The 25,254-nt window shown below is 50.5% G+C and overlaps 1 protein-coding gene across 4 annotated transcripts in view; it reads right to left on the bottom strand.

The window, feature by feature from the left end:
• Positions 1–1,337: 1,337 nt before the first annotated feature.
• ACVR2B (activin A receptor type 2B) overlaps positions 1,338–25,254 on the bottom strand; it is a 38,275-nt gene continuing 14,358 nt past the window's right edge. For 2 of the 4 annotated variants that reach the window (XM_055558586.1, XM_055558585.1), the window contains exons 2-11: positions 17,183–17,390; positions 16,826–16,935; positions 16,520–16,671; positions 16,298–16,441; positions 15,627–15,770; positions 15,161–15,309; positions 13,492–13,606; positions 12,714–12,852; positions 12,467–12,597; positions 1,338–11,116 (exon numbers count right to left, since the gene is read on the bottom strand). In XM_055558586.1, the coding sequence (XP_055414561.1) occupies positions 10,922–11,116; positions 12,467–12,597; positions 12,714–12,852; positions 13,492–13,606; positions 15,161–15,309; positions 15,627–15,770; positions 16,298–16,441; positions 16,520–16,671; positions 16,826–16,935; positions 17,183–17,390 (1,487 nt within the window). In that variant the 3' untranslated portion in view covers positions 1,338–10,921. Of the gene's footprint in view, positions 11,117–12,466; positions 12,598–12,713; positions 12,853–13,491; positions 13,607–15,160; positions 15,310–15,626; positions 15,771–16,297; positions 16,672–16,825; positions 16,936–17,182; positions 17,391–25,254 lie in introns of all 4 variants that reach the window. The other 2 variants (XM_055558583.1, XM_055558582.1) reach the window with 1 other exon arrangement.

The raw sequence follows: 25,254 nt of genomic DNA, 5'->3' as shown, positions 1-25,254 counted from the left end.
TGCTCCCAAGTGTTCCAAGCAAGTTATTTAATCTTCATAATAAAGTGAATAAAAACACACTGACCCCACCAGAAGGATTCAAAGCTGTTGTTTCTCCACACTTAACAAGTAAGTACTAGTCACAAGCCAAAAAAAAAAAATCATTTATCTTACTGCAGAAAGCAGTGAGGTGATTTCTGAGTCTTTCCTGTATATTACAGAGACTATAATTATTTTATTCCAAGGAAGCATGTTTGCATCCAGTGAGGTAACTCAGAAACTCCAAAAGACCTGACTGCTGATTGACATCTGGGGAGGTGTTCCATCACTGTATTTTTTAATAGCTCAGCAAGTGACCCGGCTACTCAACCATGTTTGGAAATGGCAGCACTTGTATCCTGCAGTAGTCCTGAATATAACGTTTTTTCTGGGTTTCTCTGCTTCACTTACAAAAATAGTGCTCAGGGCTGTCTGCCAAGCACATAAGACTGTGGGGGTAGCGTTGCGTGAGGTCTTGGGGATTTGAAAACACACCCCTGCTCTGCAGGAACATAAAGAGTCCCAGGATGGTCCACGAAGGAGATGCCCGCTGTGTCTCCAACTAAGTCCTGAGCTTCTGAAGGGCAGAACTGGAGACCTGTGCTTAATCACCCACAGGACCTTGGCAGCCTGGTATCAGCCATTAACGAGTGCACGTGTCCCAAACAGGAACTCACAGAGGTGCTCAAGTTGGCCCTGTAAGTGGGAGAACAGAACCCCCCCTGCCATGTGATTAAGAGAGACCACAGGGTTTTTTTATTATTATTATTTTATTTTCATATACAAAAAGATAAAACTTGAAATAGTTCTAGATTTTTCCTCCTATTCTGTTGGGGTGTGGCTGCTTCTTCACACGGGGGGTTGGGGGTAGAGGGGTGGGGACTACATTCACATCGGTTTATTTGAGGACCCAGTGCAGAGTTTAAGCAGCAAAACCCCAACTTAGCAGATCTAATTTCAAACTTGACACTCATTTCTAAAATTACCACAGTAAAAAGGAACAAAGATCCACTGCAAATGAATGAACTATGATACAATGTTCTTTCCAAAATGTCTTCATTTTGCAACTGTAATTACATGGATGTCTGCTTTAGGCCATTTTAGGTGTGTGCGGGTATTTAATATATATATATAGGTGTGTGTATTTTATATATATATATATATTATATATATATATATATAAATCAGCACACTTTTCAAATCCAGACAGGGTAACAGCAACAAGCTTAACTCTGTGTGTGTGTGTATATATATATATATATATATATTTTAAACATGATACTTTAGTATAACTTTTGTTAATTCAGTAGTACAATCTATTTCTGTTCTACAAAATTTTTATTGTATAGCTACAAGGGTGAAAAGTGACCTATTACATTTACATCTCACATATCCTGGTACACAGTACTTATTGAATTTGAGCCAAAAACAAGAAGTCTTTAGTTTTAGCACTTGAAGAGCTTCCTCAACTTCTACTGTCTGAAATCATATCCTAGTCACATTTCCAGAGTTTGCAAATTATTCATCATTGTAAACGGCGAGAAACAGGTGAATCCAAACTTTTAATTACAGTTTTATATACAAGTTAGATAACACAGCTCAAGAAGACTTTGCTATCCATCCTAAACCCAACACACACATTCTGCACAAAGTTATTAGACAAGTCTTAGGGTTTTCTGTCTTTCCCTTACAATAATACAAACATTTAGAAGGAGCTGGTAAAACTGATATATTACGATGGCAAATGAGAGGTGACATCTATTGGTTCCAAAATTGGTCCTGCAAATGTACTCTGCTGTGTTCTTTAACTGTGTGTCTGTTGCAAGGAGAAGCTCTTTTCACAAGAACTGACATCAAACTCAATATAAGTTGAATTTACAGTACTGTATGAAGTTATTCAGATTCAAGGACAAATGTGGAAAAATGTTAACACATGGAAAATTTGGCCTTTGATGCTACCAGAAATATGTCAAATTCATAAGCAGATTCTTTTTGTACAGTTGAAAAATGGCATCATGTGGATTTGTGGTGTGGAACTGAAATCTCAAAGTATGTTTCTCATCTGCGGTAACCCTCACCCCCCCAATTCTCAAGTACCACCTAATTTACTTTTGCATTTTTACAGAATTCTAGAAGAAAAATAAAATGGAGGGGGGAGGAAAAAAGACGCTGGCATTTTAACAAGTCTTCCCCTCCCAGGAGGTCGTCAGGCTCTCAGATGAGGTCTCCTAAGAATCTCTGCATGGTCACTGGCTCTCAGACAGCCTCTCGAAAATGACCTGGACACCTTCCAACTCAAACTCCAGCTGTTGCCTCATCCTACTCTCATCTCTGCCGCTGCTGGTAAGATTTCTATGAGTGTGTTTCTCGCTTATGGAAAAACTATTCGGCGAAACAGACACCTAACTTGTGGCAGTGCTCTGAGAAAGCCTCAGCTAAAGCCCCTGCAGAAAGCAGAGCGCGCACTCTGAGGGCTGCGCTGGGACCCAGCGGGGACACGCTGACCGTGCTGTCCCACGACCAGCAGCACCGGCCAGGCAGGCAGCCCAGCTCACAAGGGCCGAGTTACCACTTTAATCTTGGTCTGCCATCTACGCCCCGGAGACGCAAATTCAGATGTGGTGACTGCTGGTTAATTAAACTTTCTGAACTGGTTTTTAAAAAAAAAAAAAAAAAAAAAGGCTCTTTAAAAATATATATATATATTTATTTAAAATACATCAAAATGACAAACAGCCATAACCCGCAAGGCCTAATTTCACAGCAACGTATGCTACAGACATCTTCCCAAAATGCACTGCGGTGGATGGGGTGGGTGGGGGGTTCGATCCTGCCATTTAAGGGAATGTTCTACGCTCGAGCTTTAGTGACTGGACGTGTGTTACAAAGAGCTCATTTTCAGAACTCATTTGTGAACAAGGCCAACCTACTGAATCACCTTGCCCATTCAGACACAAGAATACTGAAAATGGCAGGATTCAGAGTGGAGCACGGGAAGCACCGTTCAGATGACACTCAAGACCCATCCCACCACAGGGCCGCGAAGAGCTTGCCAGAAGCCCTTTTTTTCAATCCTTGGGAAGAGTTTTACTTTAAAACAAACGAGTACCCATACTCGGCAGGGTTCCTGCGTGCGTGCGTGCGTGCGTGTCTGTGTGCGCGTGTGCGTGTCGCAAGCCTGCAGTTTCGAGAGGACCCAGATGGTGACACTGTTCCAACACGAGGTCTGAGGTAACTGGTTCTTAACACACCTGGAGCACAGAACTGCATCCAGAAAATACAGCTGGGAAAAAGGAAAAAGGTGGGATTTCTGGCTAGAAAAGACAAGTAGAAAAAAGCTTACAGCAGTTGCTTTTGGGGGGAGGCAGGTGACAAAAACAAAGGCACAACAGAATTACATTCCAAGACGCGAGGCTGGAGGGCAGACAAACGTTCTTTGATGGGGAACAGGAAAGGGCCGAGGGTCGAGGCCCAGAGTGCTCCTGGATCCTCCGAAACTCAGTTCATTCAAGTATAAAAGGGGTGGCGTAAAACGATACTCTCGGCCAGACCGAAGAGAAGCACAGCGGGTTTAACAAGACACATCAGAGACTCTCCTGACAACACCGTCCCAACCAGCGCACCTTTGAACCCAGCGGCTGAAGCCAGGCCTTCAGCAACTGTGGACACAGAGTATTAGCTACATGCCTAACCCCGTCAGAAAGGCTCACCCCAGTGACCATCCACTCTCCACCCAAAAACCTAACAGGTAAAGACCGCCTTCCACATCACGGCAGTGATGCTGACCTTTGTAGGAAGAGCAGGAAAGCCTTGTAGACGTTGGGCAGAGGCCCTGCTGGCACATGGTTCTGAGCCTCCTCCGCAGGCTCCAGGGTTGCTCGCTAGACTCAAGCGGCCCAGCCCCTCTCGCCTCCCAGCAGCCTTAATAGAGCAGACAGGCCGGGCAGCCCTCCATTTACTCTGATCGCAGTATCCAGACACCATGCCCCTCCCTTTCCGAACGGAGAATTCTCTCCTGAAAAACTGGATAGTTTGGTCTGAGATCATTCGGTTTGGCAGATTTCTCCAATCACCAAATCCTCGTTTTACCCATTTGTTGCCTGAATCTTACTTGAGTCCGAAGCCACCCTAATCTGCACCCTGGTACCATTTCTGTTCCCTGAAACCCCTTCACACCACTACACCCATGAGAGTAACTTACAAAGGAATTATTCACCTCAGAACCCTTTGTTCAAAAGAAACCTCAGGAGGAAGCACGTATATAGAGCACACGGGAGGATCCTCTGGCCTCTCCCAGCCCCTCTCCTCGGCAGACTGCCTCATGCAGACAGCCTGCGAGTGGAGTTTTGGGCCAAACAAGACCGACCCATCGGTGGACTGCAATGTGCCAGTGTATCAACGAGAAGCCGCAGGAGCGCTCAGGGGCAGCCCCACACCACTCACACTCCAGTGTACACTTATCTTGGAAGGTAAAGCTCATGACTCTGATTACAAAATCATTCTTACTCAAACTCACTAGACTTTATAAAAATAATCTGTGGTATAAAACAATCTCCACACTGTGCAGAAGAAATCTGTTGGGTGATATAACTAAATATATATGTAGTGCTATAGATTTCTTAAAGTAAAATTTCAAGTGTCGTATCTCTATTATATAACCTATTCTTTTATTTACAATGCTACCTAACAACATTCCAATGCGAACGTGATTGGGAGAATCCAGGAATGAGCCCGCACCCAACCCACAGCAGAAATTCCCAGGGCTCAAGACAGGACTCCTCCATTTGCAAAAAAAAAAGACCCATCCACATCTGCCTGAAAAGCATGAGCTAATGGGTCCTATTTTTTGTAACTGTGAGCTTCAAAATGTAAACTTTACAAGTGAAGGAAACGCGTTTCTGTGGATGTCCAGAAAAGCCCACAGTTGTAGAATCCACTGCATACACACACACGTCTGCGTGTATATTTCTTTAGTGTCCTGTAGTTGGCTTGCAGTAGTTCTCAGAATTGCCTAGGCTCCAGACAATCCAAAGACACTCCTGGAAAGGGCAGTGCAAAGCCCATCTCCACATGCTGGCATTCAGAGAATATGTGTTTTAATTCATGAGGAAAAAACACTTATCTTATCGCTACAAGCTGCCATAGAAGCAAATAAAATCTCACTGGTTTTGGCACTACAGGGATACATGGAGGATCACAATCACAAAATCCTGCTTCATTCATACCTGGAAGATACCGTCACAATGATGTAAAAGCTGTAAAAATTTTCAGTAGTGGTAAATCCTTTCAATTCAAAATTCTGTCCAAACCAAAGTTTACAGTGAACACAAAATGAGTTTAAAACAAGAATATTCAAAATATCCCACTAGATAATCTGGACTTCTACTTGATGGTAATTTGTAGTTCTCCTGGACCCACTGCAGTCATCCCTCTATATGGAGGGTTGCGGGGTGGAGATCCGAAATCCACTGATGCAGAAACCTCTTGTATAAAATGACACACATTTGAAATCACCTCCAGATTGCTTGTAATACCTAATATAATAAAATACTATGTAAAGACTTGTAAATATAATGTAAGTACTATGTAAAGAGTTGCCAGGAAGTGGCAAATTCAAGTTTTGATTTTTGGAACTTTTTGTAATTTTTTCCCCCAAAATATCTTTGATTCGAGGTTGGATGAACCCGAGAATGAGGAACCCATGGATGCAGAGGGCCAACTGTAATTGTTTTCAAGTGTGGCTGAGTCACATGAATTAATTTCCAAGGGAAGGGGTGCATTTTAAAATTCCATTTATTTTTGCTACAAAACTAAATCCTCTTTAAAAAAAAAAAAACAACTTCCCCAAGCCTCCTAAGGGTCTGGGATACATTCATAGGTGGATTGCTGGTTGCAAATTAACTGTCAGGAATCTTACTTAAAGAACATGCCTATAACCCTGAATTCATTGTTTACAAATCTAGGCTAAGAAGAAAAACAAACAGTTCATCAACTGAATCACTGGGCCGGTTTCTTTGCCTAAAACATAACTCCTGATTGAGACTTGAAATCATCATTCCTAGGCTGAACACATTAGCTGCTGAGTATTATACTATTCCAGCTTTTGTAAACAGCCATTGACCAGAAAAAGCCACCTTGTCTCCTTTTCTTTTTTGGCCACTTGCCCTGAACCGAAAGGGGAGGGAGTGGGATGGGGTTGGGGGTGGGGGTAGTCAGTCAGTTCCCTGTGCTTCTTGAAGAGTTAGGTCTGAGGCAGGCCTGGCCATCTCTCCAAAGATTCAGAAACAGCTGGGACTGACAAACGGAGTTAACTCCCGGAAAATGCTTTCCAGGTTAGGTATTTTTTTTAGTAAGCCAAGTTCTCTGTGATAATGCCCGGCTGTTCAACTGCTAGGATGCGTTCTCAGTCACATGCCACTCTTTGCGACCCCACAGACTACAGCCCACCCGGCTCCTCTGCCCATGGAATTTTCCAGGCAAGAATCCTGGAGTGGGTTGCCATTTCCTACTCCAGGGGATCTTCCCCACCCAGGGACTGAACCCACATCTCTTGCATTGCAGGCAGATTCTTTACCAATGCCCCACCTGGGAAGCCCCTTCACTTCTAGTACCAATTCTAAAAACTTACGTACGTACGCTCACTATATTACTTAAAAAAAAAAAAAAAAAAATCCTTGTATTGCCAACAGATGCTGGGAACTTCACATTGTATTCTCGAAGAGGCAGAATTCCATTTTCAAGAGGGCCATCTAGTCCACCCACCCCAATGGAACAGCCCCCTCCCTGGCCTCATGGTTTAGAGTACAGGGGCCAAGGGATGGGGCTCTCTGAGCCACATACACGACATATGGTGGACCCTCAATACACGGCTCGGCCTGCCATGAAGGAAACATCACACACGCGGCCCAAGCACCCAAAGAGGAGCAGCACGGCGGCCAGCTGGAGAGAAAGGAGACAGAGAAGAACCGCAGGATCCCCTGCTCAGCTCCCTAAGGCAGGGACCAGCCATGACAGGAGGGTCGGCCTGGTCCCTGGGGGCAGGGGCAGAACCACCTCGGGGGCCTGGAGATAGCAAATTTTTCCCTTGGCTGAGAAAGCAAGAGTGGGCGGCTCAAGCATCCTGAGGCTGTCCGAGGCTGCACAAGGTCCCTCTTCTTCTGGACACATGCCGCCCCATGCAGACAGGATGAAGTCTGCATCAGAAGCAGCTGGCACATGTAAGGAAGCCTCCCCAGCAGGACTGAGCCCTTTGGGTCCCTACTGAGAGCCAAGAAAACAAAAAGGCCATCTGAACACCAGGCTCACGGCGCTTACCCCACTGCCACCAGGCTGGGTCTCCCTTCCTCCTCAGAAGGACCTGGCTGTGGCCCTCACACCCCAAGTAATTCAACCAGAGAAGGACTCTGGGGAGGGACCAATGGCCCCAGGATGTGCTAACGCCTATGCCCTTCCATGGCCTGTGATGAAGAGTCCTCTGCGGAACACTGTGACACAGTGACCTCTGTCCCCACGTGTCTCCTCCTTCCCTTGCTCACTCCTGGCTCCCTCTGGTTCAGGAGACCTCCCCTGCTGCTGCTGCTAAGTCGCTTCAGTCATGTCCGACTCTGTGCAACCCCACAGACAGCAGCCCACCAGGCTGCTCTGTCCCTGGGATTCTCCAAGAAAGAACACTGGAGTGAGTGGAGACCTCTCCACGAGTGACCAAAGAGAAGACACTCTCCACAGCCAGGAGCCTGGCTGGACAACAGCACACTCTGGAGGAAGGGGCAGGGGTCCTGGGCCACTTCTGTCCTCTGACTTGGCCACCCTCCTATCCTGAACGGGGCAGGGACGATGAGACCAGACTCCACAGCTCACACTCTTCCACAGAGCTTGGAGGGAAAGAGAAAAAAAATGTAGGAGTGATATGAGCTCCCTGGAAATGGAGATTGCGTGAAGCATCTGTGGAGATGAGCACAGGCTAAGCCCCACAAGCCCGTTGGCACAAGCCGGAGCCGCGGATGGCTGGCTCCCCAGAGGATTCGTGAGGAAAAAGATGACTTCATCAGAGGCAGAAGAGCCCCCCAGGCCCCAGCGGCATGTCGGGAAAGAGACGCCCACCTTCTCCTGGCCACGACCATGGGCAGGGACACTCGGCACAGCATGCGTGTGCCACCAGAAGCCCTCTGCCAAGACACGCCACCCGGGGGCCGATTCCTGACACCTCATTCTGGTGCCACGGCCCCGAGGAAGTGACAGTGGCTGGGCACAGGGCCAGCAGAGGGGGACCCCCATCCCTGCCTCAGCCTAAAGAGGTCCCGTAGCAGGGCAAAACTTGCTCTCAGGAGAATCAAGCCAGCACACAAAAGAAAAACTGCCCAGAGGAAACCTAAAACCAAACAGAGGCTGGGCTTAAGTGTTCCACACGGGATAGGATCAGAGATCCGATCATTCCTGTCGGAAATCAGCTACATTTTCTTAGTGGTTTATTTGTTTCTTCTGAGGGTTGAAAAGTAGAGATGCCCAGCACTGCCTACCTAAGTAAGGAAAAAGCTGGAGAAACCAGATATGGCACTTTTTAATAAATATTTTAAAGCTTCTGAAAGAAATAAGTGGAAAAGAAAAGCAACTGCTGTAAGGCCTGTTTTGTTGTTAAAAATCATTCCGAGGGAAGAAAAAATACCACAGCACAAAATAGTTTTAAAAAGAAAAGGAAAAAATAGACAAATAAGTTACTAAAAAAAAAACAAAAACCGGTCCCTGGAGCCACCCTGGCCAGCTCACATTTTGACCCATGAAGCAAAGCTCACCTCCCACCGCACTGTGTCCAAACACGCAGAGGAGGACCCAGCCTGGGGGGCCCAGCGCCCCCGCCACCCGGCCCGGCCGTCACAGGCGGCCCGGGAAGCATGGCTCCAGAGACCTGCCGGTCAGTTCCCCTCGCGCCACCGGTGATTTGCTTAAGAAATTAAGTCTCAAGTAAAATTACCTCATGGGGGTCTAAAGGCCACAGTTTTCCCAGATTAAAGTGGGGTCGCCTGTCATTCTGAACAATGACCTCTCAAGTCGAGGGAAACAGCGGAACCTCTAAAAAACTCAGGAGGAGGCGACCCCCCTTCTCACCCCAGTCAACCTCTCCCCATCGCCCACCAACTCGCCTACCCTCAAGGTGAAGAGATCCAGTTTTCAAATAAAATGGTCTAAAGCAATGGGAAGGAAACGCCTTCACAATAAGAGTGATGAATGCCCAGACTCAGCCCAGACAGCCAACCCACAGTGGATGACAATTATTTACAAGGGGATGTTATCAATGAAAAACGGGAGCATTCCCTAGAAGACTCACAACTTTTTCTCTTTTTCTCTATTTCTTTTAAACTTTGTCATAAAAGCCAACTTACATTAAAATATACTTACTACGAGACAACACAACTAATAAAATATATAATAAACCTTACACAAGTAGAAAATTCTGAGGTATTTCTGGTTTGAGGTGGTCTGTGGTCGTGAAGTTTTAATTCTTTTACTTTTCAAAATTTAAACCTCGGAAGCCACATAGCAAAGCGTTTGTGTGGATGTGTGTGTTTTGTTTTTCTTTTAAAAATTTGCATGTTTCATAAATTAAAAAAAAAAAAGTCAAAGGTTGAAACAGCAGCATTAGGAACATTCACTGACGAGAGCAAGGTTATGGCAAAACAGAGAAACGGTTTTTTCGAATATGCACCTCTTGTAAGGGGGTCTGGAGAAAGCTGTGTCCACGAGCTACATAAAGGGACAGACAGAGCCAGCGCTGCAGGACTCTGGGGCTCTCCAGAGACAGGCCTTGGCCAGGCCGGACCCAGGAAATCCTCTCGCCCCGGCTGTGCAGGGCACCCCCCCGTGGCCATTTCCCTGAACTGCTCCAGGAGGAAACTATTTCAACTTTTCCTCCATTATAGATATTTACAGTATAATGTCTCATGAAGACTGTACTCACTAAACCGTGATGATTTCTACCCTTGCCGAACCTTAAAATCAGGGTAGAAAAAAATGTTGTGTCCTATGCCCAAGCCCAAGTGGGTGAAAAGAAAAACTGGACAGGGCACACAGATGGGCCAGAGCCACACCTGATTTCAGACTTTCTCCAAACCCCACTCTTGCCATTCATGCTCAGCCTTCACACGATCCTTCCCCTCGATTCTGGGTTACCTGAGAAGTAGTCTCATAGCAAAGGATGTTGCTCCGAGTGTGCCCGAGTCCAGTGTAGCTCTGCTCCAGAACCCACCCCCAGCTCCGTCCTCCCCTCCAGTCCAAACCATCCTCATCCTCAGTCCAGTTTTTCCTCGGTCAGGACAACACCCGTTAATCCGTGAAAAGACACGCCTGCTGTTTCTTAAACTCACTGTCTAAAAAGGGAGAAAAACACAGTAAAAGGCGAGGCGGGAGGGGGACGAGGGCAGAGGGAAACTCCTCCCATGAGGAAGATGTGTTCTTATGTAACAGTCTTCAAAGGTTCCTCTAGGTAGAGTTTGCAGCATTAAGTTTCCTAAGACAGGATGGGTTTCTTTGTGTCACAGGTTCTGAGACAACAAACAAAGAGAAAGCGGGGAAAAATGGACCCCGAAGGGCGGGAGGTGGCCGAGGCTCTTCAGCATGGCGCTGGTTCTGCATTCACAGCTCAGCACCTCAACGCCTGCTGACGTGTCCGCTGTTTGCGATACAGTAGAGCAATGTGCTGGTAAAAACTGATCCAATCCAAAAAATAATATTAATAATAATAATTATAATAATTATAATAATAATAAAAAGTCAAGGTAAAATAGCAGCTGCATTTTATGTGTTTGTTGGTATTATGGGATTTCCAAAACAAAACACAACTTTTTTTCTGTTTTTTTTTTCCTTTCCTCTTCAGATCTACTGAGTCTGGAGATCCACTCGTGTCCTGGGCTTAGATGCTCGACTCCTTCGGGGGCAGGTCCACGTTGGTGACAGAGGTCACCAGGGAGACAAGACAGTCCGAGGTAGTGCCGTTGACCGACCTCCGGATCAGGGACACTCGCTCCTCCACACAGCCCGCGGACAGGCGAGCCTCCGCATCGTGGTCCCAGCACTCCTCGATGGTCACGCAGAGCTGGGCCAGGCCCTGCACACCGGCGGGAGAGGGGAAACACATGCCTTTGCTGGTGGCCCTCAGTGAGGACAAGCAAACCAGCGATGTTCCTGAGGACTGAGCCCACAGGCCTGTCCACAGGGGTCTGGGGGAAGCTCCCCTGCCAGCAGTCAGCATCCTGAGCCCACCGGCCTCCTCCACAGCCCCCAGGAAAGGGCCACTGAACCTCAGTATTCAACAAGGGAATCCAGGGCCCCATGGGGCTGCCTGCCTTGGAGTGTTGACATTGCAACAAAATCTCAGGCAAAGCCCAAATCACACAGGGGCCCAATGTGCAGTTACAGTGGAGACAGAGGGGGACTTCATCCCACCCTTTTCCCCACAGGCCCCAGAACCTCCCCCGAGTCCAGGGAATGTGGCCTGACACCCTGTGCTGGAACCAACTGCGTGTAGCTGGGAAAGGCCGCAAGATGAGCGAAGTGCCCACCCATACCCAGGAACAATCCGGCCTGCTTGGCACTAGGCCACACTCAGACCCCTCTGGACCTGTTCCACATCAGAGAACTGGACTGGCAACCGCAGCATCTCTGCCCTGAGAAACTGAAAGTCTGAGGCAGAAGGTAAAGCCCAGCATCCCTCTCCCTGTGCCTAAATTTTCTCCATTTGCAGTCTTGGGTTTCACAGAGCAAGCAGCATGGCAGCAGAACCTGACCTTCACAGGTCAACCCCTGACCATGTGGGAAGAGGGCTAGCCCCCAATGGTGTCCTTCTGAATTAACCCTAGGGTGCCAGGGGAAAAGGATTCAATGGAGCTCAAGGCAAATATCCAAGAAATGTTAATGGTTTCCACAGCTGGGATCTTTTGTACATGTCCCCAGATTGGAGGGGCCCAGATGCCACGTAGCTCAGCCCAGGCCCAAAAACTTGATGAGGGCAGGGAAAAGCGATTACTTCATCAGAGCTAAGCCATATTAAACACTTAAGTGATAGGTGTCCTGCCCAGTGAGGTACAGCAACTCCTTAAATCTAATACTACCCTGAGGAGACAAGAGCTCAGAGAATTAAAGCAATTTGCCTGATGTAACCCAGCTACTGATGGACAGATCCAGGATTTCCATCCCATGTGTCAGGTCCCATCACTCTCTGGGGTCAAAACCAGAGCCGCTGCCTTGGAGAGCACTAACCCGCACAGACACTGCCCAGGTGGAAGGGAGGCAATGCACGGGCGTGGGGGCGGGGGGACGGGGGGGGGTGGGGGGGCGGTCCTGCGGCCTGAGCCCTCCCCTCTGGCCCTGCGGCACAGGACGTTGGGTGAAGCTCCCCTCCGGGCGTCAGCATCCTGCGCCCACAGCCTCTTCCGCAGCGCCCCCCACCGGCCCTCACCGGGTGTTTCAGCCAGTGATCCTTGATGGCGGGCCGCATCTTCTTGTGAACCACCACCTCCTGCAGCTCCTCCAGTGACGGGTGCTGGCCGATCTCCTCCTCAAAAGGCAGCATGTACTCATCCACAGGTCCTGGAAGAGAGAGTGAGTCCCGAGGCGGGGTTGGGGGGGGGGGGGGGGGGGGTCACCCGACTGCCCCACTTCTCCCCCACCACACCCAGGACGCTCGGGGCTCCTGCCCTACTCACCGTCGGCAGCTTTGCAGCGGGACACGAGCTCCCACAGCACCAGCCCCATGGCGTACATGTCGATGCGCAGAAAGGCGTCTCTCTGGAAGTTGATGGCTCCCTCGAGCACCTCGGGGGCCATGTACCGCCGCGTGCCCACCTGCGTGAGGACAGGGGAGGGGCTGTGGTCACCGAGCATGTACAGATGCACTCACAGGACATGGGAGCTACAGCCCGTGTGCACAGCAGGGTCATCGACAATGAGAGCTGTCCCCGATGGTTGTGCGGAGGAGGGGGCGGGGAGCCTACAAGGGGCACGATGCAATGAGACTGTGAATATCACTCCAGACAGTAGTAATCTACCACAGAACTGCTGCCTCTTTACTCCATCAACACCACAAGGGGCTCCACAGATCATGTGTATTTTACTGAGACTGACACCAAAAACAGAAGGGGGAGAATAGTTCAAAATATTAACAGCAGTTGTTTTAGGATGATCTGCTCAGGTTTAACTTTAGGTTACTTTTTCTCCAGGTTTTTGGTTTGGATTCTTAATATACACTTATTTATTTTTATCTTGTTTAATAATTACTGAAAGAGGAAAGGGAAATCTGTTTCTCGCTGACTGGCGCAGGAAGCCACGCCACCCTCCAGGCCTCACCTCCCCACTGGTGAAATGAGAGAATCGCCTCTGGGGTTCTCAGACAACTCTGAGCTCACGGGGTGACCCCTGTCCCCTGCCAGCTAACACCAGAAGGGCAGTGTCCACCCCTGTCTTCTATCCCCTGAGGCTTGTCACCTGCCCGTGAGTGTCCCCCGGAGGTTTCCCTGGCTCAAACCGAACAGCCAGGCCAAAGTCAGCCAGCACAGCAGTGAGGTCACTCTTCAGCAATACATTCTTGCTCTTAAAGTCCCTGTGGAGACAGTGGACCGAGATGGAGCTGAACCTGTGGTCTGATCGACCCTGCTCCTGCCTCCCCACCTGGACTCCCAGAGCCCTAAGCCGGGGCTCATCCCAGCCTGTGGGGAGCGGGGTCTGCACCAGGTGGGCAGCCGTAGGACAGCCCACTCCGTCAGTGTGGGGATCCCTAACTGCACTCCGACCAGAGCTGGCAGAGCAATGCCAACCCGTCTAGCCCCCAGCATCAAAGGCCAGTCCTCACATTCTCAGAGGTTTTAAGGAGGGGCACTGCAGCTGGGGATGTGAGTTTCCTGGCAAGAATTTACACCGTTTGGGATGTGAGTGAGAAGAGAAGTTTCAATGAATTTGCCTGATTCTGAGCAGGCCCCAGAGCAGAGGTCCCCAACCTCCACGATCTAATGCCTGATGATCTGAGGTGGAGCTAATACAGTAATAATAAAAATAAAGTGCACTGAAATGTAACATGTTTAAATCAACCTGAAACCACCCTCACCCCAGTCCGTAGAAAAACTGTCTTCCACAAAACTGGTCCCTGCATCCAGAAAGGTTGGGGACTGTTGCCCCAAAGGTTCGAGCCGCTCTGGAGGTGGTGCAGTGGGTGCTGGGGTTGCGCTCAGCCCTGCCTTTCCCCAGCAGGTCCTCAACTTCCTCATGCCTGTCTCAGCCTTACTCTGAGGACTAAACTGACGGACGAATGCTTAGGGCCACCCCGGCACACTTACTATGCACTATTGTTAGCCTGGACCCTATGAAGAGTCAGCATTCAACTGTGTTTGACTACAGAAACGGTAATTTCCTACAGTCAACGCCCTATGTCATGCATGTTATTCCCACTGCGGCCCTGCAGCTTTGAACCCCAGAATCTGAGGCTCCCTCACAGTCAGAGAGGAGCCTCCCTCCCACACTAAACTAGGTCATCTTTTCTGTGCTGCTGTTCCTTCACCTGTAAGAAGGGCTGGGGAAAATAGTACTTATCTCACAGAGCAGTTAGGAGGCTTAAAGGACCTGGCATTTCGGAGTGTCTAGAGTAGTGCCTGCTACTGTGATGAGGTAACAGACAGACTGGCTCTCAAAGCACCATCCGAGGACTCCAGAGAATCCCCGAGACTGTTTCAGGGGATCTGCGAGGTCAACATTCCTTTCATAATAATCCGTTATTTGCCTTTCTTAAAGCTCATTATCCCAGGACTACAGAGTTTTCCAGAGGCTACATACACATGTATACACATGTCGTCACTCTGACAGTTAACAGGATATGTATGCTCTAATACAGCAAGGATCAACGCACAGAACTCCAACCAGGGACAGAATCAGCACTTCCTTCTGTGGCCACTGGAGGGCACCAGAGAACCAGCTTGCAAGACCACAGCCTGAGCAGACAAGGGTGGAAGTCAGGGGAAGGGCCAGGGTTGCCCCTGACACACCACAGAGCGGCTAAGCATGTTTATGAAACTGAGAACCACCCCCACCGGGCCCTGCCCTCAACCTCTAACCCTCTCTGTGGCTCCAGGTTAAGAGAAGAGAGGGCAACTGCTAACCCAGGTACCTGTGGGCAATAGATGGCTTGTGGCCCTCGCCCCGGCACCAGGGCACATCCTCGTGTAGGTATGAGAGGCCTCTAGACATCGTCTCTGCCACGTGACACAGTTCATTCCATGTGATGATGTTCCCCTTGAGGTAATCCGTGAGGGAGCCCTACAGGAGAGAGCACAGGCTCTGGGCACGTGGGCAGGACCCAGCCCTGCCCCTGGAGGGCCGTACCCATGGGTCAGATGGCTGAGCTCTCCACCAGGAGGTTGGCACCGACGAGGCCAGGAGGGGCTGGGAAGCGGGTGATGTCAGACAGTGATAATCATGAAATCACTACTCCTGTTTGCAAGAACTGATCCCAGGGAGAGGGGCTCTTCCTGCAGACCCTCGTGTCCACACCCGTGGAGGGGGACCTCAGGGGAAGGCCACGGTGGGCCCATGGTCACCTCCCGCGGGAACAGGGTCTGCAGGGCAAAGCTCACCTTGTCGTGGAAGGCCGTGATGAGCCACAGCTCCGCCTCCAGGCTGGAGCCTCGCTTCTCAGCGGCAATGAACTGCAGCAGGTTCTCATGCTTCATGCCAGGCGTGCTGAAGATCTCCCGCTCACTCTGCCACGACTGCTTGTCCTGAAGCAGGGAGGCGCGGCTGAACCCCACCGCAGCCATGCTGCCTGGCAGCTTCCCACCCGCTCCCAACCTCAGCCTGTCAGGGGGCAGGGCAGGACTGAGCCCGGCCAAGGACCACAGGCCAGCGGTGAGCCCCGAGATCACTAAGGCCAGCACCTGATTTACAACAGGGGGCACTGAGGTCCACAGTGACAGAAATGAGTGGCCCAGGACCACCCAACCAATGAGAAGCAGAGCGGGCCTGGTTCTGCCAAGTGTCCTGGGCAATGGCTCCGTTAGCCTGTGTCCAGGGCCTCTAAGCAAAACCTGATGTCAAAGCAAAACTCTGAAAACCAGGGTGGACGGAAGTTCTGCAAATTAAGGTTTCACAAAGCCCTACCCTAGGCCCGCGATAAACGCTGTCAACCGCAATGGGGCCCATTCCTCTCTCACCCCGCTTGCACAGGGTACGGACTGCTCTTGGGCAGGAGGGCTCAGGCCCCAGCCAGATGACCTGGAAACTCCCCCCACCACAGGCAGACACACACCTGGAGTGGGAAGATCTTGACAGCCACGAAGTCGTTCATGAGCTGCGCCTTCCAGACACAACCAAAGCGCCCCCGAGCCTTGATCTCCAGCAGTTGCAGAGGCTTCAGGCCCACCAGAGGGGACGGGGGTGGAGGTCCAGGGTCCTGGGGAGATCCAGGGCTTAACAGGATCTGGCCGTAATAGGATCTACCCCGCCCCACCCCGAGCCACCCCCGTCTCACCTCGTGGATGTCCACGTGGCCGTAGGGGGGCTTGCGATGTCGGTACATCCAGAAGGCCAGCAGGGCGATGAGGGAGAGGCCCCCGACGGGCAGCAGCGAGTAGGCCAGCACAGTGAGCAGGGTGGGGGCTGTCGGGGGTGGCTCGTACGTGACTGGGGGACACATGGAGCCCAGCATCACACAGTGCGCCTACCTGTGCACCTCCAGGGCCAGACCAGAGACCCCTGCAGCTGCTCCCCACCCCACGCAGAAGCCGAGCATCTGGGGGCCAAAGCTGGCCCACAGCTGCTCCCCCCACACCCTCACCTTCTGGGCCGCCCGCCTCGGGCAGGTGGGTGAAGCGCTCGTTGCAGAAGTTGCCTTCGCAGCAGCAGAAGTACACCTGGGGGTTCTCCTCGGTGGCCACGCACTCCTGCCTGGAGGCACAGTTTCCCATCCACAACTTGGCTGAGGAACACTCCCAGGGCGGCTCAGCAAAAGCCCTCCCCACAGACAGAGATCCCTATGGGGAACCGTGGGGGTCGGGCTCCCCAGAAGCGGGACGCAGATCCAAGGGGGGGACAACCCCCCCCAGCATCACTGGGGACCTCAAAACCCGGGAGGGCTGGGACCCGGCGAGAGCCCGTGTGGACTCCAGACTCCCGGCCTCGGGGGCGCCGGCACCTGTCGTAGCAGTTGAAGTCGTCCAGCCAGCAGCCTTTCTTGACGAGCTCGATGGTGCCCGAGCTGTTGCGCCAGGAGGCGTAGCAGTGCAGCCGCTTGTCCCGCTCGCCCTCGCAGCGCTCCAGGCCGCTCTGGTTGGTGCGCTCCAGCTCCCAGTTGGCGTTGTAGTAGATGCACTCCCGCGTCTCGGCCTCCCCACGCCCCGAACCTGTGCCCAGGAGGCAGCTGCTGCTGAACCGCCCCAGGCCCCTGGGCTGGAGGAGGGGCGGGCACAGACTGGCAGCCAGTGCGCAGGGAGGGGCTCGGCCAACACCCGGAGCTCCGGGTGCCTCCCTGCGACCCCAGGCATGTCAGAATCACCGTGTGTGGTGGAGTGGGGCAGGAGAGTGATGCTAGACATGCCTATTCCTGGGCCCAGCCCAGACCCTGCCAACTGGAGTGGGGGCAGGATCTGTGTTTTTAACCATCCACTTTGTCCCAGGTGGTTTTGGTGCAAAACTCGGGGGCCACTTCAGAGAAACTAGGAGCGCAGCTTCCTGCCCATGTCTCTGTCTTGTCTCAGCAGCTCTGCTACTAAGAGGCGGGGCTGAGGGAATGGGATGGAAACGCTGTGGCAGGGCCCATGCTGGTGCCAACGATGCCCACACCTCCCCCTCCCCCCGCCCACCTGCAGCAGCATCGGCAGCTGCATACTCTGCAAAGCCCCCAATACAGAGGGCACACAGGACCCACTGCATCCATGGCAGCAAATCTAGTGGGGTCCTCTGGTGACCTGTGGGCCGGACCCCCAAGCTGGGCTACAGACGGGTGCTGGGCACAACCCCACCCTCCTTCCCCCGACTGCAGCACACAACATTGCCAGGCTCTTGAATATGCTCGGCTTCCAGGCTTCACACAAGTTACTACCTCTGGCTGCAAGATGTTCCCCACTGTCTCCTTTAAATGTTGGCTCTTCTCTCTCCCTGGAAGCCAGGCCAATTACTCTCCACTTCCACAGGCCTTTGCACTTCCTCCATCACCTCATTTATCCCCCGTGACTAATTGCCTATTGCTGTTTAAAGGGTTATTCCAGACATTCAAAAAGTATAAAAATAATGCAACCAAAGATAATCCCCCAGAGACAATAACATAATAAACACTCATATAAGAAACAAAGCATTACAAATGTGCTTGATGATTGCTTCCTAAATGTCAGGCTTCCCCCACAGGACTGCAAAGCTGATGCTTTGACAGCAGAAACCTTAACTGTCTTGAGTGCTAGAACCAGGTCCAGACACAGGCTGGAAAGATGGGCAGAGGCGCTGAAAGAAGGACGGACCAATAATCAGACAGAAGGACATAGTTCTCTCCTGGCTGGAGCTGGATTATCAAGGGAGGGGAAAATGAGGGATGGCCTCAGCCTGCAGCCCAAGCCCTAGGGTCCATCTCCACTCAGACAACAAGCCTCCGCGCCCCGTATAAAGCTGGGAGCCCGCCGAAAGAGAGAAGTCAGCACACAGCAGGAGTGTCCCAAGCTTGGCCCAGCTCTTCTCTCCAGGCTACTGACCAAGCAGGGACCCCTCTAGCCACTACTGTGAGCAGAACCCATGCGGACAGGGCTGGGAACTCCAAATCTCAAGGCTCCAGGTAAGACCCGGGGCTCAGGATGACCGTGGACCCACACCTGACAAGATCCTCCTACACGTGCATGCGTGCTAAGTCGCTCAGTCATGTCTGACTCTTTGTGACCCCATGGACTGCAGCCCGCCAGGCTCCTCTGTCCATGGGATTCTCCAGGCAAGAATACTGGAGTGGGTTGCCGTGCCCTCCTCCAGGGGATCTTCCTGACCCAGGGATGGAACCCATGTCTCCAGCGCCTCCCCCATGAGCAGGCCGTCCCTTACCACTAGCGCCACCCAGGGAACCCCACACACCAACTGAAAAAAAGGGGCCTCGACCCCATTCAGGTCCTGGTTTGGACGCCTCCCGGCAAGTGCCCCAACCACCTCCTGCCTGTGTTTCCCCACTCGTGTAAAGAGGATGCTAACGAACCCACTCCCTTGGCTGTCCCAAGAATGACTTGAGTTACTGCATTTTAAGTGAGAAAGATGCCTGGCACTATCACTGTGATATCAGAGTCAGACCCCTCCCCACTGCCAACACCATTTCGTCACTGCACAAGCCCCCCGCCCCGTCAGGCTGGGGGTGTGCACACCCACACCTGCAAGAGCTTTGTCCCCCAGGGGGACTCGGGGAGGCCGGGAGGCTGCATGCCCCCCAACTCCCAGACTCTGCTGCCAGCTGGAGAGGAATCCCCCTCCTCCCTCCTCCCTGGCACTCCTTCTGCACACACTCAGCTATTTATAGCCTCTGGCAACACTCCAACCACAAGGCCGCCTCCGCCTTTTAATAGACACAAGGCTCCTGCCCACACTCATAGAGCCGGGGCCCCCTATACAGGAGGCTCCCCCAACCCCAGCCCATTCACCCATCCCGGCAGGAGAAGAAGCTGTGCCCGCACTTGCTGCCTCAGAGCCCAGAGGGGCACCTCCCCCTAAGACATGAGGGTAAGGGGTTCATTCTACCCCGAGCACCAGCCGACCTGAGCACTAGCCTCTCAAGGAAAAGGTATACAAGCAGCAGTGTCCCCAAGAGGCGGTCCTTATGTTCCAAGGAGTCTAAACCTCGGTGGGAAGACACCCCTGGTGCTCCCCAAGCCCCCAGTCCAGGCGAGACATGGAAACCCCAATCCTGGACACACAGAACCACACGCAGATTCCACTCGGAACCTATGATCTGAGAGCAGGATGGACCTGAATGGGTGGGCCCTGACATGCAAGGTCTGTTTCCCAGGCCAGCTGGCCTTGGATGTACCCAACTTGCACTTGGGGAGACAAGGGGGAAATCCAATGGGGAGACAGAGAGGGCTGGAGACCTGAGGCAGACCTCGGGGGAAGGGGTGCAGCCGGAGCAGCCACGCCTCCCCTGGGGTCCTCCGAGCTCTGGGTCTAGGGAACATTCAGCTCAGCCAACAGCTCTCAGAGGTACCACAGACCCCAGCAGCCAGCCGACCACTGTGCTCTGCCCTTGGTTCCTGGGGCTCCCTGAACAGCCCCACCTCCCTGTGGGTGCAGTCCCCTTACACTGTGGAGTGGTGAGAATGGGATGCCAGCCACCACCCACCCACCTCAGGCACCAGGTCACCACCCCCTGCTCCCTGCAGGAGCCACCAAGCCAGAGAGGCGGCCAAGTGAGGCAAGCCCAGCCTTCTCCCGCATCGTCCAGCCTCCAGGTCTGTGCAGAGATGAGAGGCAGCCCCCACCCCGCCACACAAGTGCACACAGGGGCAGCCAAGGAGGGTCCCGAAGGTGAGGGCACCCAGCGGCAATACCCGGATCTGAATTTGTGACTCCGCCTCCCCCGGTCCACACAGGATGCTCTTCACCATCTTCCCCACGACCAGAGTAGGATGGCTGGTGTGTGCGGGATAAAAGGAACCTAAATGTAGGTGAGGAGGAGGGCTGGAGCACACACACACGTGTGCACGCACTGTGCAATGACACGCACATACAAGAGGCAGAAAAGAATCCCAAACTGGACTACGCCCATCTCTGAACTTCTCCCACACAAGAGAATAACTCTACCCAAGATGTTTATTAAGTGTCAAAACCGGGTTTTGGGCCCAAGGCTGCCTCGCTGTGGAGTACACACGCTCTTCACCTGCTCTTGACGCCGCTACTCTCAGTGTTAGCGAACAGCTCACTGCACGGCCAGACCACCACCTCGGGGGCCACCCTCCTGTTGGACCTTGAGGGTCCCTGACAACACTTGTTGCCGTGAGCCCTGCCGCCATGGGCCCTCCTGGGGTCCTTCCCTGTGTGTTTCCTCATGAGCGGGTGCTCCTCTAGGGGATACACCACGGATTAGAGGTCAGACATGGGGGGACACAGGGATGAGCATCTCCAACTCACAGGTCACGGTCACACTGTTCTCCCACATGGATGTACTCTGTACGTGCCCAAGAGACTCCAGACCCACTGGGCCACTCCCTCAGCCCTGTGACGTGCTAACCGGGCCAGGGTGAAATCGGACGTCACGGTTCTGATCCCCATTTCCTAATCGCTTGTGAGAGTGGTCATGCGTGTGTGAGTCAGCTCCTTCTGAAAACTGCCTCTTCACATCCTTTCCTGTTTTTCCGCTGGGCTGCTTCTCCTTTGGGTTATAGAAATTTTTTATATGTTCCAATAAAACTTTTCTTACTACAAAATAACCCCTTTCATTTGTTTGTTTGCTCCGTGCCAGAAAGCCTACTTTAATGTGACGCTAACACAGCTTTATGACACTTCTTTTAGTTAGCATTTTCCCAATTCATCTTTATCCAACTCGTACTTCAAATCTTTCTGTATCTTTTTTTATCCCAACTCAATCTAATACTGTCTTTGATCTAACATTGAATCCCGGGTCCAGGAAGATTCCACATGCTGCGGAGCAACTAAGCCTGCCCACCAGAACTACTGAAGCTACCTGCTCTAGAGCCCGAGCTTCATGACCAGAGAAGCCACTGCAAGGAGAAGTCCACACACGGCAACCAGAGAGCAGACCCCGCTCGCCACAACTAGAGAAAGCCTGTGCACAGCAACGGAGACCCGGCACAGCCAAAAACCCCCCGACTCTAGTCCCATTACAAGTACCACTATGAAAACTGGAGCTATCAAGGGAACATTTCATGCGAGGATGGGCACAATTAAAAGGACAGAAATGGTAAGGATCTAACAGAAGCAGAAGAGATTAAGAAGAGATGGCAAGAATACACAGAAGAATGATACAAAAAAAGGTCTTAATGACACAGATAACCACGATGGTGTGATCACTCACCTACAGCCAGACATCTTTGAGGATGCGCCTTGGGAAATGTTAGTACGAACAAAGCTACTGGAGGTGATGAAATTCTAGCTGAGCTATTTCAAATCCTAAAAGAAGATGCTGTTAAAGTGCTGCACTCACTATGTCAGCAAAATTGGAAACCTCAGCAGTGGCCACAGGACACTCCAATCCCAAAGGGCAGTGCCAAAGAATGTTCAAGCTACCACATAACTGCACTCATTTCACATGCTAGCAAGTTCCTGCTCAAAATCCTTCAAACTAGGCTTCATCAGTACTTCAACTGAGAACTTCCAGATGTGCAAGCTAAGTTTAGAAAAGGCAGAAGAACTAGACATCAAACTGTCAATATCTGTTGGATCATAGAGAAAGCAAAGGAATTCCAGAAAAACATCTGTTTCATTGACTGTGCTAAAGTCTTGATCACAACAAACTGTGGAAAATTCTTAAAGAGATGAGAATATCAGACCACCTTACCTGTCTCGTGAGAAACCTATATGCAGATCAAGAAGCAACAGTTAGAACCAGACATGCAACAACAGACTGGTTCAAAACTGGGAAAGGAGTACAACACCTGTATATTGTCAGAGCAAAAACAAGACCAGGAGCTGACTGTGGCTCAGACCATGAACTCCTTATTGCCAAATTCAGACTTAAACTGAAGAAAGTAGGGAAACCCACTAGACCATTAAGGTATGACCTAAATCAAATCCCTTATGATTATACAGTGGAAGTGAGAAATAGATTTAAGGGCCTAGATCTGATAGATAGAGTGCCTGATGAACTATGGAATGAGGTTCATGACATTGTACAGGAGACAGGGATCAAGACCATTCCCATAGAAAAGAAATGCAAAAAAGCAAAATGGCTGTCTAGGGAGGCCTTACAAATAGCTGTGAAAAGAAGAGAAGCGAAAAACAAAGGAGAAAAGGAAAGATATAAACATCTGAATGCAGAGTTCCAAAGAATAGCAAGAAGAGATAAGAAAGCCTTCTTCAGCGATCAATGCAGAGAAATAGACGAAAACAACAGAATGGGAAAGACTAGGGATCTCTTCAAGAAAATCAGAGATACCAAAGGAACATTTCATGCAAAGATGAGCTCGATAAAGGACAGAAATGGTATGGACCTAACAGAAGCAGAAGATATTAAGAAGAGATGGCAAGAATACACAGAAGAACTGTACAAAAAAGATCTTCACGACCCAGATAATCACGATGGTGTGATCACTGACCTAGAGCCAGACATCCTGGAATGTGAAGTCAAGTGGGCTTTAGAAAGCATCACTACAAACAAAGCTAGTGGAAGTGATGAATTCCAGTTGAACTATTCCAAATCCTGAAAGATGATGCTGTGAAAGTGCTGCACTCAATATGCCAGCAAATTTGGAAAACTCAGCAGTGGCCACAGGACTGGAAAAGGTCCGTTTTCATTCCAATCCCAAAGAAAGGCAATGCCAAAGAATGCTCAAACTACCGCACAGTTGCACTCATCTCACACGCTAGTAAAGTAATACTCAAGATTCTCCAAGCCAGGCTTCAGCAATATGTGAACCGTGAACTTCCTGATGTTCAAGCTGGTTTTAGAAAAGGCAAAGGAACCAGAGATCAAATTGCCAACATCCGCTGGATCATAGAAAAAGCAAGAGAGTTCCAGAAAAACATCTATTTCTGCTTTATTGACTATGCCAAAGCCTCTGACTGTGTGGATCACAATAAACTGTGGAAAATTTTCTTCAAGAGATGGGAATACCAGACCACCTGATCTGCCTCTTGAGAAATTTGTATGCAGGTCAGGAAGCACCAGTTAGAACTGGACATGGAACAACAGACTGGTTCCAAATAGGAAAAGGAGTTCATCAAGGCTGTATATTGTCACCCTGTTTATTTAACTTATATGCAGAGTACATCATGAGAAACGCTGGACTGGAAGAAACACAAGCTGGAATCAAGATTGCCAGGAGAAATATCAATAACCTCAGATATGCAGATGACACCACCCTTATGGCAGAAAGTGAAGAGGAACTCAAAAGCCTCTTGATGGAAGTGAAAGGGGAGTGGAAAAGCTGGCTTAAAACTCAACATTCAAAAAACGAAGACCATAGATGCCGTTTCCATCACGTCATGGCAAATAGGAGAAAAAGTGGAATCGGTGACAGATGTTATTTTCTTGGGCTCCAAAATCACTACAGACAGAGACTGCAGCCATAAAATTAAAAGACGCTTGCTCCTTGGAAGGAAAGCTATGACAAACCTAGACAATGTATTAAAAAGCAGACACATCACTTTGCCAACAAAGGTCTATATAGTCCAAACTATGGTTTCTCCCGCAGTCATGTATAGATGTGAAAGCAGGACCATAAAGAAGGCTAATTGCCAAAGAACTGATGCTTTTGAATTGTGGTACTGGAGAAGTCCCTTGGATTGCAAGATCAAACCAGCCAATCCTAAAGGAAATCAACCCTGAATATCCACTGGAAAGACTGATGCTAAAGCTGAGGCTCCAATACTTTGGCCACCTGATGTGAAGAGCTGCCTCGCTAGAAAAGACCCTGATTCTGGGAATGATTAAGGGCAGAAGGAGAAGGGAGCAACAAAGGATTAGCTAGCTGGATGGCACTACCAACTCAATGGACATGAGTCTGGGCAAATTCCGAGAGACAGTGAAGGACAGGGAAGCCTAGCGTGCTGCAGTCCACGGGCCTGCAGAGTTGGACACGACTTTGCGACTGAACAACAGCATTTAAATTTGTTTTTTCTCTACCGTTACCACCTTTAGATTATCATTGTAGATCCCATTTCAGGGACTTCCCTGGTGGTCCAGTGGCCAAGACTCCTTACTCCCAATGCAGGGGGCCTAGGTCTGATCCCTGCGCAGGGAATTAGACCCTACATGCCGCAACTAACTCCTGGCCCAGCCAAATGTATGTCTGTTTTAAATTCCATTATTTCAGCCACTTCTGGTCTGGAAGTAATGGACCCTATTTCCATTCCATTGTAAGCTAAGCTTTAACATGTACATTTATGCTAAAAGCCGAACGTTAATCAACAACTCTCCTATCCCTTATTGGAACTTCACTGTTCTAATTACCTTCATCCAACCTACATTAAATTAACATATTTGTGTTCCACATGTAACCGATTGTTCATCTTCTTATCTGCCTCCTGAAGCAGATATATTTGGGTTTTACACAGTCGGCATCTTCTTCTCAG

This window comes from Bubalus kerabau, chromosome 20, assembly GCF_029407905.1.
Source record: "Bubalus kerabau isolate K-KA32 ecotype Philippines breed swamp buffalo chromosome 20, PCC_UOA_SB_1v2, whole genome shotgun sequence".
Taxonomy (NCBI): domain Eukaryota; kingdom Metazoa; phylum Chordata; class Mammalia; order Artiodactyla; family Bovidae; genus Bubalus; species Bubalus kerabau.
The sequence above is the reverse complement of the archived record's forward strand: the minus strand, read 5'-3'. Positions and strand labels throughout refer to the sequence as shown.